The sequence below is a fragment of the Scomber scombrus genome, chromosome 4 (assembly GCF_963691925.1).
Source record: "Scomber scombrus chromosome 4, fScoSco1.1, whole genome shotgun sequence".
In the NCBI taxonomy this organism is placed as follows: Eukaryota; Metazoa; Chordata; class Actinopteri; order Scombriformes; family Scombridae; genus Scomber; species Scomber scombrus.
Genome location: NC_084973.1, coordinates 18,475,119 through 18,493,907, shown reverse-complemented (window position 1 = coordinate 18,493,907; position 18,789 = coordinate 18,475,119). Strand labels below are relative to the sequence as shown.

Sequence of the window (18,789 nt, the reverse complement as noted above, 5' to 3'; positions counted from 1 at the left end):
AAAAGTTATAAACCACTTGTCTCATCTTTAACAATGTGTTGTATTTTGAAAGCTTGTTATATTATCCATTGTCAACTCTGGGAAGTAACTACAGCTGTTGAATAAATGTAGTGCAAGTATAGATTATAAAGTAGCACAAAATGGAAGCTCAAGTACCTCAAAATTGTACTTAAGTACAGTAGTTGAGAAAATGTTACTTTCCACCACTGCTGACAGAGAACATATTGTGAATCAGGGAAATAACACAGGAAGCAAAGACAAACAGAGGTAATTAGGGGCTGTATATGTATATTTCTGAGTGAACTCAGGATCGTGTGAAGTTTCAGTCAATTGTGATCATGTTCCACAATTCAAAAAGGCCAAAGTATAGACAAAAACATTAAGGCTTGCAGAGTCTTTTTCATTGTATTTATGGTCAAATTCAGGTGTGAGCTCAGTGTGGTCTTCTAGATCATAGGTTACCTGATGTCGAATTACCTTAATTGATGTCACGGATGAACTCCAAACTGGTTACATTGTTGTCTGGTATTTAATGTTTCATCCATGCTTATGTCTTAAGAACTAGATTTAATAGTGAGAGCAAGAAACACTGATTTTCAAATGATTCCTGGCTGAAAGCCTCCCTACTTGGACTGAGCCTGCAATTACTGGTTGTAGTGCTTCTTGAAGGCTCAAATGTTATGTGAAAGTCTCAAGAATAAACATTTAGGATTTTCTTACAGTATAAAAAATTTGAATCAGATGATTAAAAACTGAACAATCACTGTGGAAAAAGTCCGAGCCAATAAATATTAGAGCTGCAATTATGGAAACATTTTTTAATTAAAAATGTCTAAAGTCTCTGATTTCAACTCCTTATGTGAATATTTTTCAGTTTTCTTTAGTCCTCTGTAACAGTAAACTGAGTGTCTTTGGGTTGTGAACTGCTGGTTGGGACAAAACAAGACAACTGAAACAGACTTTTTTTTTTTAAAACCATCTTCTTACCACCAGCTTCAAACAACTAATCAATTAATCCAGAAAATAATCGTCAGATTTATCCATAATGAAAATAATCGTAACAAAAATTGAAGACAAGCTATAACATCTTTCTGAAAAGGAATTTTTGCTGAGTGACCATTGAGGGGCTCATCTCGAAAATAACAACTACAACTCAAATGACCAGAATAGTCTTATATTCAAGCAATATTTTGAAAACAAATTTTACAACAGTGCTGTATAAAATCAATATGAGCCCACAACATAAATAAGTTGTTACAATTTAAACAGCAAAGGCAGAACTAGATATAACAATGCATGGAACCAGTGAAAGTTTTTTTTTTTATAACAAGTCAGTGTGCTTAAAACTGTCATTGCCACTAAACAGATTTTCAATCACAATAACTTTCAGATTTTTTCTTTTCATCTCCCATGGTGAGTCACATAGACGTAATAGAAAAGATCTGAGTTGTAACTTTAAAATTTTAAGGAGATATTTACCTAACAAAGTTAAGCACGACTTTAATCAGACATGTAATCCCAACAAATGGAATATAAAATACATGAACTGACGTTTTATTTTAAGGAACAGAGTCCTTCCACATCTCTAATTTTCAGTCCTTCAACCCAAATACAAACTTCGTACAGCTGTTTTTGAGCCAATATTAGATTTAAGGATGGCTTACTCTCTGTACAGCAAACGCCCGTCTCCTCTCACTACTCATCTAAAATGACAAAGCTGATAAAAGCAAACACAATATCTACTCTTTCTCACTCTATACAGTGAGGTTTAATAACAAAGAAAAAATGCAACAGATTTTTCACAATCAAATGCAACCAACATGGGGAAAAACCTCGGCTGGCCAGTGTAGTTTGTAGTGACCCAAATGCTCTGCAGATAAGGAAAGAGATTCTCAACTTTCTTGCATTGTGAGTATGTTTAGTTACAACTCCCCATTTCCTGGTTATGTCAGTGCACAGTCTGGGCTGAAAAATGGACAATAGATCAGAAGTTATGAGATGAAGGGGGTAGAACTGCAAAGAAAGGACACAATTAAAAAAGGGAATAGAATTAGAAATTATTTCAAATATTTGAAGTACTTGAGGTTTGCTTAAACTACATGTTTAAGCTGCTTCAATGCCTCAAATACAGATAGTTTTAAACAACATAATCAAGCCTTTCTTTAGGTCATTTCTTTTACCCCTCAAAAACTTTTCAAAAAACACATACATCCTTTATAGACTCATTTGCATAAAGTCTCTGAGAACAGCATTGCTGAATGACGTGACAGATTTTACGACCTGGCAGTTTGATATGATCAAATATCTGATCAGCACTGCTTTTCTCATTGACTCTATGCATATGAGCCAGGTATGGATAAACAAAGTGATTATTCAGATCCCAGGGCTCAGAGACTGTTACGATCCAACACGTGTTGTAGTGGTCTTCCTGTCAGAGAAGAAGCTTCTCAGCAGGACAACCTGGCTGATGCTGACCACCAGAAGGATAATGGCCTCTCCGATGGACCAGAATGCCACGCGGGTGTTGAGGTCCTCCGCCCTGCTGCGTCCCTGGGCCTCACGGAGTCGGAAGTGTGTCTGGTAGTCGATGACAGACTTCAGTGCCTCATGGATGGACACGCAGGCTGATTCCATCTGGAAATGTTTGGAAAACAGAAGCCAGCATATTGAATTTGCGGCTGAAAAATAAATAATTGTCCAACTAACAGGAAGATAACTTTTATAAATCACTTTCATTCAAACTTGTGAAACGAAAAGTATTTCATTTAAGTCAAAATTTCCCTGAAAAGGGCGTGACGTATCATTTCTGATGTAGCTAATAAATATTGATCATAACGATCACAAACTGTTAACAGTATATAAGATGATTCAACAGTTTGTAGACTGGTAGTGTGTTAATGTTCTAAAATGGTGATGAAATATTCGAATTATAACTTGATATGACATATGAATGATAAACACAGTGCAGCAGTGTTTCCATCAACGGAAATGTAATGCCACTGAACCTTTAACCAGTGGCTGAAGTAGTTCCTTGTTGACCATATTTCCCTGAAACATGTTTCACTGGTTTTAAGAAAAACACTAAACCACAAGTGCGAGAACACAACATTCTGTAAACATATGATCAAGGACCTTTTATTAAAACTGAAGAGAGCAACATGTTTCACTCAGTGCTCAGGCTCATGAAAAAGTAAACTACCACAAACTCTTCAGCTTTTGGACTGAATATAAATCTTGTAGTTGCCAGCTCCTCTATTACAACAGTACATGCTGTATACACCAGTTATTTTGGCTTCAGAAAAACAAAGTCCTGTGAAAACATAATGGGAATAATAAAATATTGATTGTGTTAACAGTATTTAGACACACACACACACACACACAATAACAGATGTAGAGTTGGGGCATAAGACTGTGTGTACTAAATTAAAAAAATATGTCTATCCTGTAGATGCTCTTCAGCACACCCACACAGATGTTTAGGTCATTACGATGGGTTAAAGTTCTTTTCAGGCTCCAATTCGGTGGAGCCTTTCTAAGAATTTGCAAAGGTCACAAAACTACATGTATTAATTTGACCCACAGAGAAGTTGGCCCGCCCCAACAGGTGCAGTGAAACGATCAGCAGAGTGAGCGTGCAAAAGTGCATCATCTCATGTTGTTTGATGTGCTGCATGGAAAATGGGACTGTGGCTTCTTAGTTAAAAATCAAAAATAAATTTGGGTGTGCAGTGTTACACAAAGCAAATACTATGTATGCAAATATATACTTCTTCACACAAACACACTAAAAACACACTCACCTGGGTGAGAGCAGTGACTCTGTTCTCATTGGGGAAGAGTGGAGGGTCATCGCCGACCTGGAAGTCAAAGTAAACCGTCTTATGGGTGAAGGTTGAGAACTCGTTACTGAAGCAGAACTTGTAGGTGCCGTTCTTGGCGGCTGTGAAGGTAAAGCTATCATATTGCTTTTTCATCTCCTTGTAGAGTGTAGTGGCTTCTGGGTCCTCCAAACGACAGTCCACATCATAATGGCCACCTGTCACCACCTGGAAGGACATAAAGACAGAAGTAATCAATCAATCAATTATTAATGACCACACAACCAAGGTCAGTGGAATTCAGGGAGTACAAAAAGGAAAGATTTGTGAGCCTGAAAATTTATCGAGAGGGAAATGTGTAAAATGTCTGAAATCAGGTACGGTGCCTGAGACATTTTACTCTTGAGAATTTGCTTTCTCTGTGGACCTGTAGCGCCTCCTAGAGGGCATCAGCTGGAAGAGGTGCCGAGCAGGACGAGAGGGGTCAGAGATGATCTTTTTTGCTCATTTGATTGAGCATTTGTGACATAGTGATTCAACTGATGGGTAAGACAAATAATCTTGGATGATTTATTGACTGCATGTTGTAGTTTTTTTGCCTGTGTGACATTAAGGATGAAGTGAATATGCTCTTAATGAAAGCTGTGTAAAACTGAAGGAGGAGTAAAGCACTGGCACCCTATCTTTATTCCATTATGCCCTGTGCCAAGTAGTACAGTGAGAAAGAAGAAGAGTGGACCATGTGGACAAAATTAATTTCATATGCCAGTCGCATCCAATTCAGTCGCGTTTGATCTTTTTTTACGGGAAAAAAGTCCCATGACCTTCTAAAAATAAATGTTCTGGAGTATTTCATATTTCATGCTTTGTTAAACTTAGACATGAAAACTACAAACAACAAAATATCTTGTCTGCTACTTTCTAGTTTCAGACAAGTCAGCTGAAAGGTGAGACAAAATACTGCTCTCTCTAAATGTAGACATACACTGAGACTGTTGTAATATTTGCCTTGAAATGATTGTTTGGTAACTTCAACAGAAAAGCAAAAAATCCTGAAGAAAACTGCAAGATCACCGGTATTGTGTAAAGGCTGCAGGTCATCTGCAACAAAACAAAGAGGCCACATACTCTTTCACTTGTGTACAATAAATAATTCACATGTAGAGCTGCAACGATTTGTCAGTTAATCCACTAGTTGTCAACTATTAAACTTAATTATCTGAAAAATCGATTAATCATTTTGAATAATGTTTTTAGGAGCAAAATTATCCAAATTCTTTGGTTCCAGCCTTTTAAATATGAATATGTTCTGGTTTCTTTAGTCCTCTGATAGCAAACAGAATATCTTTGGGTTGTGGATTGTTGTTGAGACAAAACAAGACAATTGAGGATGTCGCCTTATGCTTTTAGACACAGTGATCAACGTGTTTCACCATTTTATCAACCAATCCATTAATCAAGAAAATAATCAACTGATTGATCTATAATGAAAATAATCATTCACTGCAGCCCTATTCATAATTATTTATGTTACAATTAGTAATTGGGAAAGATTCAGATCATTTTATAGTTCCCAGAGATTGACCGTTTTATAATAAAGACAAGATCTGCCAATTTACACTCTAAGTATTGAGCATCAGTACTACATTAAAGGATGGGTTCACAATTTTTTCAAGTCTGTCTTGTCTGTCTGTCTGTCTGTCTGTCTTTGTCACTGAAAGAGGTTTTCCTTGCTGTAATCATCTATTTTGTTCATAATGGCTGTTACAAGATGCCCTTCAGTGATGGAAGCCAAAATCCACAGTCTCTCCACATACTCATTATGCTCGGAAATGCATTTAAAAGTTTATGTGAAGCTTATATGAGGCTGCAGCAGTCATATCAAATGGATATCTGCCACATTTACAGTCAATTATACAAATACTGAAAGATATCTACCTGGTTTGACTAATTCTGGATGGCTGAAATGTTGTATTAGTTTCAGGTAAACTTCGACTACAATATATTTTTGCAGAGGGAGTCTTGTTGGTTTTGTCCCCCATCATTTACATTATAAGTGCATTATGAAGGTATCTTCTAATGGTTAGTGAGAACAGCAGGAATGAATATGGCGACACATTTTTTTTTTCAAATGTTCATTTAGGCACCCGACTGTTGTTTGAAAATAAGACCTGAAGAACTGTTAACCCGTCTTTACACATAGTACTGATGCTCAGTGCTTGAAGCGTAAACTAGTTAAACTGGTCCTTTAAAACACACAGCAGAAAAACTACAGACTATAAGTCCTGTGATTGTTTCTAAACCTACAAGTCTAGTCTCTCTTGACTCAACCCTTTTGAATGTGTGTGTAGAAAATAAATATTGAATGTTTTGAAAAAAAGCTGATAATGGATAATGAAAAGGGACCTTAACTATTTTAAAATGACAGTTTCCTATAATAACAAGGCTTAAGTCACACGTACCTGAAACTCCAGCGTACACTTGGTGCCAATGATAATGTCCTCATAGAAACACTGCTTGGCGTTGTCTGGCAGCTCAAAGGTGAGCTCGGAGCCCAGCACCCACCCACAGAGCAGCTGGGCCCACAGCACCTGCAACAACACCCGAAAGGATCCGTACATCCTCAAGACTGAGAGCCAAAATCTTCAACGGAGAAAATCTGAGTGAACCTGCAGAAAGATGCACAAGCAGACATCACATTAAAATCCATACAGAGGGAGTTTTTTTTTTAAAAGAAGAAGAAAAAAGACAAAAATGGTGACAAAGCAAACCCGGACATTGATATTAGCGACAAGTTGTTAGCTTAAAGCTAACTAGCTAGATGCCTGGCCTTTATATTATAGAGCCAGGAAACCACTTGGGATTTATAACATGTCTCTATGGTCAGTGTATTATGGGCACAGTCGTTATCATTTAAGTATAAGTAAATTGAAACGTTATAATTTCTGAATTATTTGTTTTGTCTCAATCAGCTTTAGCTACTCACCTCAAACGCTCACCCGGATGCGACTAATGCCGAATGACGTGTTCCCGACGTAGCAAGCCATTGGCTGTCGTTTCTAAAGCCACGTCCTTTCACTCTCTCCCATTGGTCAAAAAAGAAGGGGCGGGGCACTATTCAGATCACGTGGGCCACGTCCTTAGACGTGTTAATGCGCATTCTTCCCTTTATCAATACATTTCAACGTGGCTGCTGATATTTATCTGAACATTGGATCTTAAACTGCGGAAATATTGAGAGCGTACCTGAATCCTACATTCAACATGTCAAAAATGGATACGTCATATTTTAGCCTAGTTTGTAAGACATCTTCAAATCTTATCTTCTGAATTACGGTATTCTACAAATTAAATGTAATATTATTATTATTATTATTAATAAACATTTACAGTATGTATAAAATAAATACCCGTTTTCAAACTACAACCCACTGCAACCTATTTTCATTCTTTTTTAAACTTTTTTTTTTTTTTTTAGACAGCCTCTAGTAATGACACAATTGTGTAATTTCCTGGCAGTGCCTCTGGTTATATAAAGGCCTCTGACATCTATTTAAAGTAGGCTATAGGTTCAATCCCCCCCCCCCCCCCCCCCCCCAAGTGTGTCTTAAAACAACAGTCAGGTGCCCATATGAACACTGAAAGAGATTTTCTTCAATGTAATGATTCCACCTGTTCATATTGGCTAGTAAAAGACCACCTTCAAATGTGCTTTCTGTGATGGGGGGGGGCAAAACCCAGTGTTCCCACACAGTCATTTTGTGCAAAAATGCTTTTAAAGGTTTATCTGAAGCTTATATTGGACTTTAGCAATCAGAGTTCAAGAGAGTATCAAGTGGATTGCTGCCACATTTATATTGTTTTTGTTTTTGTTTTTGTTTTTTAGCATAAAATTCCCTCTTTGTGTTTCCTTGGACAATGTTTCCCTGCTGAGCTTGATACTTTTTTTTTTAAAGTGGGATTTTGGCACTTATAATAATTATTTGTCTCATTTGAATGGCTGAAGCTATATATTAGCATCAGATAAACTTTTAAATACATTTTTGCACAGAAGGAGGATTTGGGATTTTGGCCCTCGTCACTTACAACCTAAGTTCATTATGAAGAGATCTTCTAAAGGCCAGTATGAACAGGAGGAATGATTATGGCAAGAAAACCCTATTTCCCTGTTCATTTGGGCATCTGAATATTGTTTCAGGACAGATTTGGAAAAACTGTGAACCTGTCCTTGAAAGGTATTTATCTTAAGAACTGATGATCCTGATGTGTCTGAACTGATGATGATGTGTCTGATACAAAGCTTCTTTTGAATATATTTGGTAATATTTATTAGACCTACTGTATGTATGTGAATATTGAGATGTGGGATTAAACCTCAAGAAGTGAGTGAAGTAAGTCCTTAGAACTAAGAAGAAATAACCATTTCCATGTCCAGTTGTCCACTCACTGGATGCTTTCTGGTGTATTTAGGAATGCTTTGACCTCTGACAATCAGTTAGGCAATTTTTTTTCCCCCAATGAGACTGCAGCCCTATACAGAGTTGTCTTTAAACCAGCATTTAATTGCAAGTAGAGGTACAATTTATGACACCACCTGTGGCCTGAATATACAACCATGGGGTCAAAGTCACATTGGACTATTGAATGCTTCTGCATAGGTTTAAAAAAAGAAAAAGAAAAAAGTACTAAAATTATACCAATTTCTGCTTTTCTCTCTCTCTTGATGTTTCTATTCAGAGGCTTCACTACAAGGATAACCTTTTATTGCATAGATAGTTTTGACACAAAATGCAGTCAGTGCTCACACATTTTTCACTCAAACTAAACCACCACCAAACTACACTCACCTAGCACTTAATTAAAAAACAGCTATGCAATAAATTCTGCTTTTACAAAGCTTATACATTCTCAGTTTTTGCTGACACTGTGAGAAAGGTGATATTATAGGTTGTAATATAGGTTATTGATGTAAAGCCAATTTTAGATACTTTGGGTGGATTGATAGTAATAGTATACTGCATCATATTATAAGTGTACACTTTATATAGCATTTTTACACACAGTGCATAACGCATTTTTTTTTTAAAGAAAATAATAGGGCAACCATTTAAACAGAATCTCAAAAAAATATTTTATGTAAAACTTAAAAATAATTAAAGCTGTCAAATAAATGTAATTGAGTGGAAAGTGCGATATCCCCGATATGGAGTGGATGTATAAAGAAGCATAGTATGGAAATAAAGTACAATTAGCTCAAAGCTATGTTTACCACTGTACTTGGGTAAATGTACTTATTTAGGCTACTGTCCACCGCTGATTTTGATATATTATAATATGATGTTCTCGCTGTCCCAGAGAGATGCGCATTGACTGCGTCTACATGACAAGTGTGAATACTCGTTTGACCTCAAAACAAATGCTCGCGAGAAGCTGCGAGATTACAGTGTAGGGAGGGCTGCATGGAGAGCTGGCAGACAAAACAAAAGCTCCACATTTCAACCAACAGGCGCTGGTCGCTTTTTTATTTTTTGTACACAAAAAAATAAATTTGATCCATCGGTCGTTTCGTTGACCGTTTAACGGCACAATTATAAAACTTTTGCACCATGCCGAGTAGCACGTCTCTGCTGGAGGCCGACGAGGGAGAGTCCGAGGTCCCACCACCGCTAGTGCACGCTTTCGCCGGTATGGGCCTCGAAGAGCACCACGGCACCCAGAGTCAGACCCTCGAACAACCCGATGAGAGCGTCTCCTTCCACCACCACCACCAGCTCCTCCCGGTTTCTCATTTCAACCTTCTCGGTACGGTGTTAGACTTGAAGCCGCTTCATCGGCCGCCCTCGGGAGACGAAGTGAGCATGACGGCAGCACCCGAAGACGAGGATCCAGAAGTTGTAGCCACCTCCGGCTGCACCGGTAGCTCGTTGCTAGCGCAGGCCCACCGCCACCAGCTACTCCCGCAGGGGCCGGGTGGCACCGTGCTGCCGCCCGGGATGGAGCCGTCGCAGGTGGAGACGGTCTTATTATACAACGGAGACGAGCGGGATGATGCTGGAGTCGGCGGCAGCGCCCTGCTACCGCCAACCAGCAGCATGGCGATGCTACCGCCTGGCGTGTACGGAGAGCCGGGCTACGAGGCCGAAGCGGCGTTGTTGTCTCGGCGGAAGAGCGTGAACACCACCGAGTGTGTGGCCGTGCCGAGCTCCGAGCACGTCGCGGAGATCGTGGGCAGGCAGGGTGAGTTTGGGACGGATTGAGCTGCTATAGCTAACAGGCTGGTGGGAGTTGAGTCCAAACTTTAGGGGAAAATAGACCAGTCAAAAACAAAACACGATACTAACCTGCTATGTTACATAATTAATTATAAATTGTTTACATTAAATTTTTTTAAACATGGGACACCCTGAATCAGGTTAAATTCTCCACTTTTTGCTTCTTGATCTGTGCCGTTAGCTTAGCACTTCTCCTAAGTGCTAACTGGGTCAGCGCCGCCCCAACAGCCTCCAACACGCAACAAAAGTTTACATCACAAGTTTTTATCAGCCAGCAGCTCCATGTGTGACAGCTCCTGTGTATGTGTGTGTGTTATGGATGTTTTTATCTGTGCTCGGCCTCGTGCTCCATAAACCTGGGAGTCGGCTTTGTCTCAGTGTGTTGATGGTGGTCTCATTGCTTTGCCACATCAGCTGGAGGTTACAATCAGCTCCATGACATAACCGAGACTACCGAGTTTAGCTGAACACGACAGGCTTAAAAATAAATAAATGTATATATGTATGTATCCAACACATTTGTTTGGCCTTTTACATAAACTTCACATAGCTTAATTTGTTTTGGAGGTTGTTTTTGTGACTTGTTTTGAGCCCAGTTGGGGGAGGGTGCAATGACTGCGCTGTTGACAACAACAGGAAATGGCTCTCTGGTAATGATGTTGGACTCTTAACCACAGCTGAAAGGAATATTGAATTTATAAGCTATGTAACTCTTAAATGGTGTGTGGTAATGATTGGAAACTTTAAAAGAGGGGGTTCACAGATTTGTTAAAAAAAGTGTTTAAAAGTTTAGCAATTATGAAATCAGATGAAACACATGTTTCAGTGTCTGGGCTTTTTAGTATTAATTTCTATACTTCTACTGTAGCTCAACAGGGAAACACTATAAGGGAACTGGATGCTAAAAAGAGTGTAAATGTGCAGATATCCACTTGATATGACTAACTCAGACTGCCTAAACCTAACGTTAGATTAGATTAACTTTTAAATACATTTTTTGCACAAAATGACGGTGTGAGCACACTGTGGATTTAGGCCCCCGCCACTTATACTTACCGTACATTGAAAGTATATTTGAAGTGGATCTTTTAATAGCCAGTAGGAACAGGAGTGATTACAGCAGGGGAAACCTCTTTTAGTTTTCATGTAGGCACCTGACTTGTTTTAATACAGAAAAATTGTGAACCTATCCTTTTAACTACAAGTGGCATGACCCTGTGTTTGTGTAATTTGGAAATGTTGAGTATCAAACTTTAATTTAATGTGGTTAATGTTTAAAACATGATGTAGTAACCCAACTTATTAGCATTTGATTTTATAGCTTCTCCTGCTCAAAATTCAAGGTATAAATTTAGAGGGTGGCATACATTGTACAGAATTTAAAACAGTTTGAGGATAATTTGTGATTTTTGGCTAAACAGATCAAGTTGATGTGACTAACCATCTATTTCCTGTTCTCTCTTGAACTTGTCTCCAAAAGGCTGTAAGATTAAGGCCCTTCGAGCCAAGACAAACACCTACATAAAGACACCGGTTAGGGGTGAGCAGCCTGTCTTTGTTGTAACGGGACGCAAGGAAGATGTGGCCATGGCCAAAAGGGAGATCCTGTCTGCAGCTGAGCACTTCTCCCTCATCAGAGCCTCTAGAAACAAAGCGGGCCCACTGTCCACAGCATCTGGTCCAGGGACCCCTGCTCTACCTGGACAGACGACTATTCAGGTCTGTGATTATGAGTCTTTATGTTGTTCAGATGTTAAAGATATGAAGCTGACATTCTTGTGCAGTGAACCACATTAAGTGCTGTCATTATAATATCTCAGGTTTTGGTGTGTTGCCATCTCAAAGTGTTGTAAAAGATATACACTGTGTTTTATGTTGTTACTATATAAATAATGTATTATTACCCCCTTATCTTTTCAACCATATAGGTGCGGGTGCCATATCGTGTTGTCGGGCTGGTTGTTGGTCCCAAAGGTGGGTTCTTAATTCATTCTGTTTTCAGATTAACTTTTTTTTTTACTTGATTCAGGGGAAGAGTGTTCACAAGACATCAGGTTTGTCGTTTGTTTTCACAGTGACTGTAGGTGTGAACAGAAAATCCGGAACAGATCCGGACATCAAGGCCAGAACATAATTTAAGACTATTGACATGTTTCGTAACAGCAGAGCAAGTCTCACTTCCTTGTCAGGCTGATAAAAAGACTTGTGAGAGTAAAACTGTCTTTTGGCAATCAAGTTTGGAGCAGGTTTTTCTAGATCGTTAAGATTATTTAGATTTTATATAAACAATGGTAGAAACAGTCTCTGTGTTCATTCACAAAAGGGTAAAATACCTGAAATATGTTCTAAGTATTTTCAAAGTCTAGAATTGAAGTGTTGGGAATAAAAACTGTCACCAGGTTATTTTCTTCATATTTAATTTTTACTTTGCATTTAATGCTTTGGACCACAATGTAGTTGACATGAATAGTTGCATATATCTTACATGAGATTAACAAACTAACCACATTGCTGTGATAGCCCATACAACAGATTACTTTTTTCAGATCATTAATCTAAAATTGTGAAATGTGTAACTGATTATATTTTGTTGCCAACAGCCTCAGAATGAGTTTTAATATTCTCAGCTTCACCCCAGAAGTTGCATTTTTCTCTTGCCGAGTCATTAACCTCTTGCCCTGTTGACATTACCACCCCAGTGTCAGAAAGCCCTGGGATTGATTTGTAAATTGCACTGCAGTGGTTTGCAACCATGTGTCATTTAGGCTGGAGAGGGTGAGGTAACAAGCTGACATGACAACAAAAAGAAGCAGTGGCACATACACATAGCACTCAGGCAGTGTGACATTGTAATATTCAGTATTTATATATAACTTATATATAATATAAGTTAACAGAAACAGGTCAAGCTGCAGCAGACTGAAGTAGGGATTTGTTTACGTCTTTCCCAGATTTTCTGCAGTTAATGTCTTGAGCATCATAAATATGCTACTCTTCATCTTGATGCTTAACTGTTCTTTTCTCCTGTTCAACGTCTCATTTAACATCCTATGTCAGACTTAGTTCCATGGTGAACTCTTGACATTCATGTAGCTGTGTAACCAGAGCAGTTATTTAAACTTTGTGTTAAACTTGCACTTAAGTCAAAACATTTTGGTGTCATCATGTCTTTCAGGGGCAACCATCAAGCGCATTCAACAACAGACCCACACCTACATTGTAACTCCGAGCCGTGACAAAGAGCCCGTGTTCGAGGTCACCGGGATGCCTGAGAATGTGGACCGGGCGAGAGAGGAGATAGAAGCGCACATCGCTATCCGCACTGGAACCTGCGGAGGCATTGAGGTTCCAGGTGTAGACAACAATGACTTTCAATTTAACGGGACAGACGTCAGCTTTGAGAGTTCTGCGGCGGCGGCGGCGGCGGCGGCGGCGGCAGCGGCAGGGTTGGGGGAGGCCGGGTGGCTTCATGCGGGTGTATCATCATCGGGTGGTGTTGGCGTGCTGCCAATGAGCATCAACGGTACTCAGAGAATCAATAGCAATATTAACAGTGGTGTCAGGATGTCTTCCACCTACCGTAATGACAGCTCCAGCTCCCTCGGCAGCGGCTCTAGCTCAGCTGATTCCTTCCCCGGCAGTGGAAACGGTAACCGGATGGCAGACTTCAGCCCGAACTGCACATTTAATGCAAATTCTAACAACAACAACAACAACAGTAGTAATGGCAGTGGTACAAGTTTCTGGTTTGGCGACAGCGTCCTTCCAGTGGGGTCTGAGGAGCTGGTCGGCATAGAAGGAGGCTCCTCCTCAGGATATGACCCATTAACCATCTCCACTGCCCAAACCTCGCACCCTGCTGCACAGCCCCACATCTGGAGCCCCTTCGTGGACCACCAAACCCTTCAGGCCTTCGATGCTCGTCAAACTCAGGTCGATAAAATTAATCTTTATGGTTTTCAAACTATGTATGTGTTCAGGACTTAAAGTTCTCAGGCATAGACCAGTTTTAAATTCATATATTATACTTAATTCAATACATTGTACACATTTCCTCTTGGACAACTTCAGGCTCACAAATATTTTCTTGCTTTAATCCCTGTGTATTAGTCCTAAAAAAAATTAATATTATGGTTACGACATAAATGGGCCAGATAATAGGGCGATAAAACATTTCATTTCCAACAAAGATGTTTGGCTTGTAGCAGTTTTAGTTATTGCTAACTCTGTTACCTTGAAAATGGCTCAGTTACCTCTGGCTCCTGAGCAAGTAAATTACTAACTACGTACTCAGCCTATGAAATGCATGGATTAATATGGCTGTAAAAAAACATTATTTTCTTAGCTTAGTGTTGATTCTTTTATTAATTTTCTCATTTAGTCTGAAAATTGTGCAGATTGCCCCTCACATTCCCGTATCACTTCATCAGATTTCTTGTTTTGTTGTTTCAACAATAAAAAAAACCATTCAATTTCCAATTTAATAAACAGAAAAACAACAAATTCCTTTTTTTTAGTTGATGAAACAACAATTATCCAAATAATTTGTGGAATCTAATTGTTAAATTGTTTCATCATAGTTGATTACACATTACTTAGATGAAGAAGTGTTTATAATTATTTTCCTTTGTTTTCACTGATGGCACTGAAATGTCATGGGAAGTAAACTTACACTGTTGTCCCTCATGTCTGCAGACCAGTCAACCCGGGACGCCCCGGCTTTCCCCAACCTTCTCTGGGACAGAGGCCTTGGAGCACCCTCAGGCCCAGCGTGTTCACCGAGGGGCTTTTGGTTCGGCCGGGGCCGTTGACGCTCACAGGCTCCCCTCCTACTGCTCGGCCTTCTCCTCTTCCAGTGAAAGCACCGCTTCCTCCTCTTCCCCTCCTGAATCCTCCCTTTCCTTTCGACCTGGGTTTGGATCAGCAGGGAGAGGACAGGAGATATGTATCCACTGTATGGATAGCCAGGTGATCGCTGCCTTGGTTCCCTGTGGCCATAACCTCTTCTGTCTAGATTGTGCCACCCAAATATGCCAGGGTTCAGATGCGGTGTGCCCTGCGTGCCTGTCACCGGTTACACAGGCCATTCAGCTCCGCAACATGTGATTTTAAAATGTATTCACCTTAATGGCTGATGAGGGATCAGCCTTCCCAACACTTCCAATTCATAACGTGTGTAGGGAAAATTACAAAACTGACCCCGAATCAGTGTTTAGGTGCATCTTCAACTTGGTTTTAGTTGAGAAAGGTGAGGAAGAGTAGCTGAATAAGGAATGATCTGTATTTAGGGCATGGGTGAGGGTGTTCAACCCATTCATGTGCCTGCTATTGTGAAGTCTTCTTCCTAGATTGATTGATTGATTGATTGATTGATTGATCAATGGGAGGGTTGGAAGCCCTCTATGTAGCATTGGGTGGGGTGGGTCTTTTTTTTGTTTTGTTTTTTTGCTCATCATGATTTTTTTGATTCACATTTTGTTCCCCTGAAACATTTACTTATCATTTTCTGCCAACTTATATTTCCAAATTATTTTTTTAAAGAAACGTTGAATTCAGTTTTGGTCAAAGTAGTTTTTTTTTTAGTTTTTTTTTTTTGTCCCTCTACATCTCAAAAGTTTTAGCCTTTTTAAATTTTGTTGCTGCAGTCGTTTTTATGTGCTGAAATTGTAGCCCTGTCCCCTTTTGCCCTTTGTCTTGTTTATTGTGCTCACAGCAAGAAAATCAAGGAGAAGATAGGAGGGAGCAAGTACATGAGCATGATTACATATAGTGAGACCCAAAAATTAATATGTATAAATTAAAATGAATAACAGTATGCTCATGATTACAACAGAATTTGAATGCCTACAGCAGTAAACTGGATATTTGTATGTACACATGCTACATTACCATGGCAAATGCCACTCTATTCCAGATAATATTTATAATTATTATCAGGCTAGTGAAATCTATCTGTGCTTCTTCAAACAAGATATGTTTACATGCTCCAAAACACGAGTCAGAATTTTTGATTATCTGCAATTCGCATGCAAACACCCATCAAGTTTTTAAACCTAGTGGGTCAAATACGCAACTGCAAAGTGGTCACACTCCAAATGGCAACTTCCTGTTACCTCAGTGGCGTCCCTTTTTCTTTATTTCCCAAATTAGAACTAACAAGTGGTTAACTCCTTTTTTTTTCCTTTTTTTTTTAGTACCAGGATGTTACACCGCACCAGTATCGCCACGTTGCTTTCCATTTCTACTGTTTACGATAAACTTGTGCCTAATTCCGTTCTGAGTAAACAAAAAGAAAACAACAGGTTGAGTGGACGCAGTGTTGCTCTGTCTTAAAAAACAAACAAACAAAGTTGTGGCCTTTTTGGAAAGCCGGTTATTTACTAACAACACTATCTACAAATCCAGAATCCTGGCTCTAAAGAACACAAGCTGACAGACAGGAAGTCTTAATATATTTGTCCAAGTTCAGTCTCTTAAATGCATCTTGGTGGAACAAAAGTGATATCACAGGGATGTTTTTTTATGTTATGCTTCCTATTTGTTTGAAAGTCCTTTTTCAAGTATTTACTGCCTATTTTGTTTTATTCTTTTGGCACCGAACACTCCCGCTTAGTTTATTTGATTCATATTTTTTTCCTTCTCTATTTTTTTTGAATGAATTCCTTTCTTTCTTTCTTTTTTACCTTGATTGCATACTTGTTTGGCAAACCATGTGCTGGTTTTCAGCCAGAAAGATATGCACAGCTCGTACCTTTTGGTAACATTCCTCCTCCCCTGTATTGCAGTCACTTTTGTAGATGGTATTAGGTATGCTTAATTAGTACTTAAACCTCACCTGGGATCCAAAACAGCTGATATTCTGTGAAACTCTAATGCGAAGGTGGCTGTTATCTGGAACAATTCCCCGTACTGTACAGTCAGGCTGACATTTCAGCCATCTCAATAATATCCTTTTCTTTCACTTGAATGTTCTTTCGCTCGAACTGCGCAACCCTGTGGCCGCCTCGTCACATTTTGTGTCCTTTTGTTGGTTAGCGGCCAGCAGAATAATTCCCCGGGATGCAAAATTTCGATGAAGGCCAGCCATCGCTTCGCTTTGTCTTCATTTAGCACTGAGTCCTGTCTACCAGGCCTATGCAAAAATAGTCTCAGTATGTTAACAGCTCAAGGAAGTACTAGATAAATTAAACCCCTCGGGTTCTTGTTATAGAGCTCAAACAATATTGGGCTTTAACTCGTAGACAGACACATCTCATGTTTTTTTTTTTTTTTTTTTTTTGCTGCATTCTGCTACATTTCAGTCGGGGTTAACCTTCTGCTCTAATGCATTGATGGTTTGTTTTAATGGTACACACTTAACTTCTCGCGTTTCATCAGCTCATTTGCGGTCCTTCTCCTGTCTTCCCCATATCTCCACACTATTGACTAGCTGGGAATCAAAAAACAACCCTCCCCCTCCCCTTCACTGTGTTCATTTGTCCGTTCCTCTGCCTGAAAAGTGAAGGAAAGGTACAATTTGGTGGAAATCATCTCAAATCTTAGCTTTACACACCAGTGTCTCCAGACTTTGTTTTACAGGATTGAATGAGTAACGGACATTTTGAAGGGGAAGCAGCTGGAATGATTTAATCTTGGACCATGCCGACACTACATGAGGTCAATACTGTTGCTTTACTGTGTGGATGTTGGACTACAATCCCTCCAGCATTCCAGCTCTTAACAGTATTTGGGAGTTATTTCATCGCTGAGCTCTGTTTCTTAAATATTGTCTCTTGGATGGATGATCGAGCTTACTCGAGGAAATGGAACCAAACGAGTCCCAAAAGTGCAAAAAAAACCCATCTGCTTCTGCCCCCTGGGTCTTCTATCCGTCCTTTTGTTTGGCTTTTCTCTCAAAAGGGTCGATCTCTTTTTGCTCTCTTTCTCTCTCGGAGGGAATGCAATACACTGTCGGCCCCCAGATTATTGACATGAATCTATTGACATTTTTGTGTATGTATTATATAATATTACTGTTAATGACTGATAAATATATAGAACTTATTTTTATTTTGTTACATTTCATAAATATATACATATATCTATATTAAAATGTTTACAATAAGATTTCATTTTTTTTTTTTTTTTAACTTTTCTGTAAGCGATTAAGTGAATGAAGAGCTGGAAACCCAGAAATGTTGCAGGAGGGTGTCAATGCTATCTGCTTGTAGATTAGTTATTAGTTTACAGTATTGATGATGATGATAATAGTATTGATAGCTGCCGTTTAACTTAGTGGAAATGGAATATGCATCACGAGCATGTCTTCATAATGTACCGCCAATGTAAAAACATCACACTGCAACTGTACAAAGGCCAAGGATTCAAGCTGCCTGTCTCGTCTGTATGCCACCAAATTAAGAAAGGTATACTGTAAAATGTATTAGATTATCTATATATAAATACATATATTGTTAAGCTGTAACAACAGTTCAAAGTATTTGCTAATTTTACTACACTTTTGTTATGTATATGTAGGGGGAGTCTTATGGCATATAAATTCTTCAAATTGAGTCAGGAGTTTAAAAGCAGACTATATTTTATAACGGCCTTTTAAGTTATTGCGGCCAAAGCACTGATATTATATATTTGCTGTAAAGAGAATTTAAGAGTTTTATTTTTCTGATATTAAAGTTACTTAATAAAGACGGTTTCAT

General features: G+C 39.0%; 2 protein-coding genes across 2 annotated transcripts; one reads left to right on the top strand and one right to left on the bottom strand.

The window, feature by feature from the left end:
• Positions 1 to 1,158: 1,158 nt before the first annotated feature.
• tmed7 (transmembrane p24 trafficking protein 7) lies at positions 1,159 to 6,846 on the bottom strand. Its single transcript, XM_062417314.1, has 4 exons — positions 6,808 to 6,846; positions 6,284 to 6,490; positions 3,804 to 4,049; positions 1,159 to 2,634 (listed from the first exon to the last, which is right to left on the bottom strand). Exons 2-4 carry the CDS (start codon positions 6,440 to 6,442, stop codon positions 2,398 to 2,400), a joined length of 642 nt encoding a protein of 213 aa, XP_062273298.1. The 5' UTR covers positions 6,443 to 6,490; positions 6,808 to 6,846; the 3' UTR covers positions 1,159 to 2,397.
• Positions 6,847 to 9,307: 2,461 nt separating this feature from the next.
• On the top strand, positions 9,308 to 15,394 carry LOC133978950 (RNA-binding protein MEX3B-like). Its single transcript, XM_062417313.1, has 5 exons — positions 9,308 to 10,058; positions 11,574 to 11,812; positions 12,022 to 12,067; positions 13,269 to 14,026; positions 14,789 to 15,394. Exons 1-5 carry the CDS (start codon positions 9,428 to 9,430, stop codon positions 15,197 to 15,199), a joined length of 2,085 nt encoding a protein of 694 aa, XP_062273297.1. The 5' UTR covers positions 9,308 to 9,427; the 3' UTR covers positions 15,200 to 15,394.
• The last annotated feature ends 3,395 nt before the right edge of the window (positions 15,395 to 18,789 follow it).

Bases quoted from the DNA above. Each gene is read 5' to 3' on its own strand.
- tmed7 (XM_062417314.1), bottom strand. From the start codon at position 6,442: ATGTACGGATCCTTTCGGGTGTTGTTGCAGGTGCTGTGGGCCCAGCTG. The intron at 4,050-6,283 runs GTACGTGTGACT...ATGTCCTTCCAG, and splicing joins AGTGTACGCTGGAGTTTCAG to GTGGTGACAGGTGGCCATTA. The intron at 2,635-3,803 runs GTGAGTGTGTTT...AAACATTTCCAG, and splicing joins GAGTCACTGCTCTCACCCAG to ATGGAATCAGCCTGCGTGTC.
- LOC133978950 (XM_062417313.1), top strand. From the start codon at position 9,428: ATGCCGAGTAGCACGTCTCTGCTGGAGGCCGACGAGGGAGAGTCCGAG. The intron at 10,059-11,573 runs GTGAGTTTGGGA...TGTCTCCAAAAG, and splicing joins GGAGATCGTGGGCAGGCAGG to GCTGTAAGATTAAGGCCCTT. The intron at 14,027-14,788 runs GTCGATAAAATT...TCATGTCTGCAG, and splicing joins TCGATGCTCGTCAAACTCAG to ACCAGTCAACCCGGGACGCC.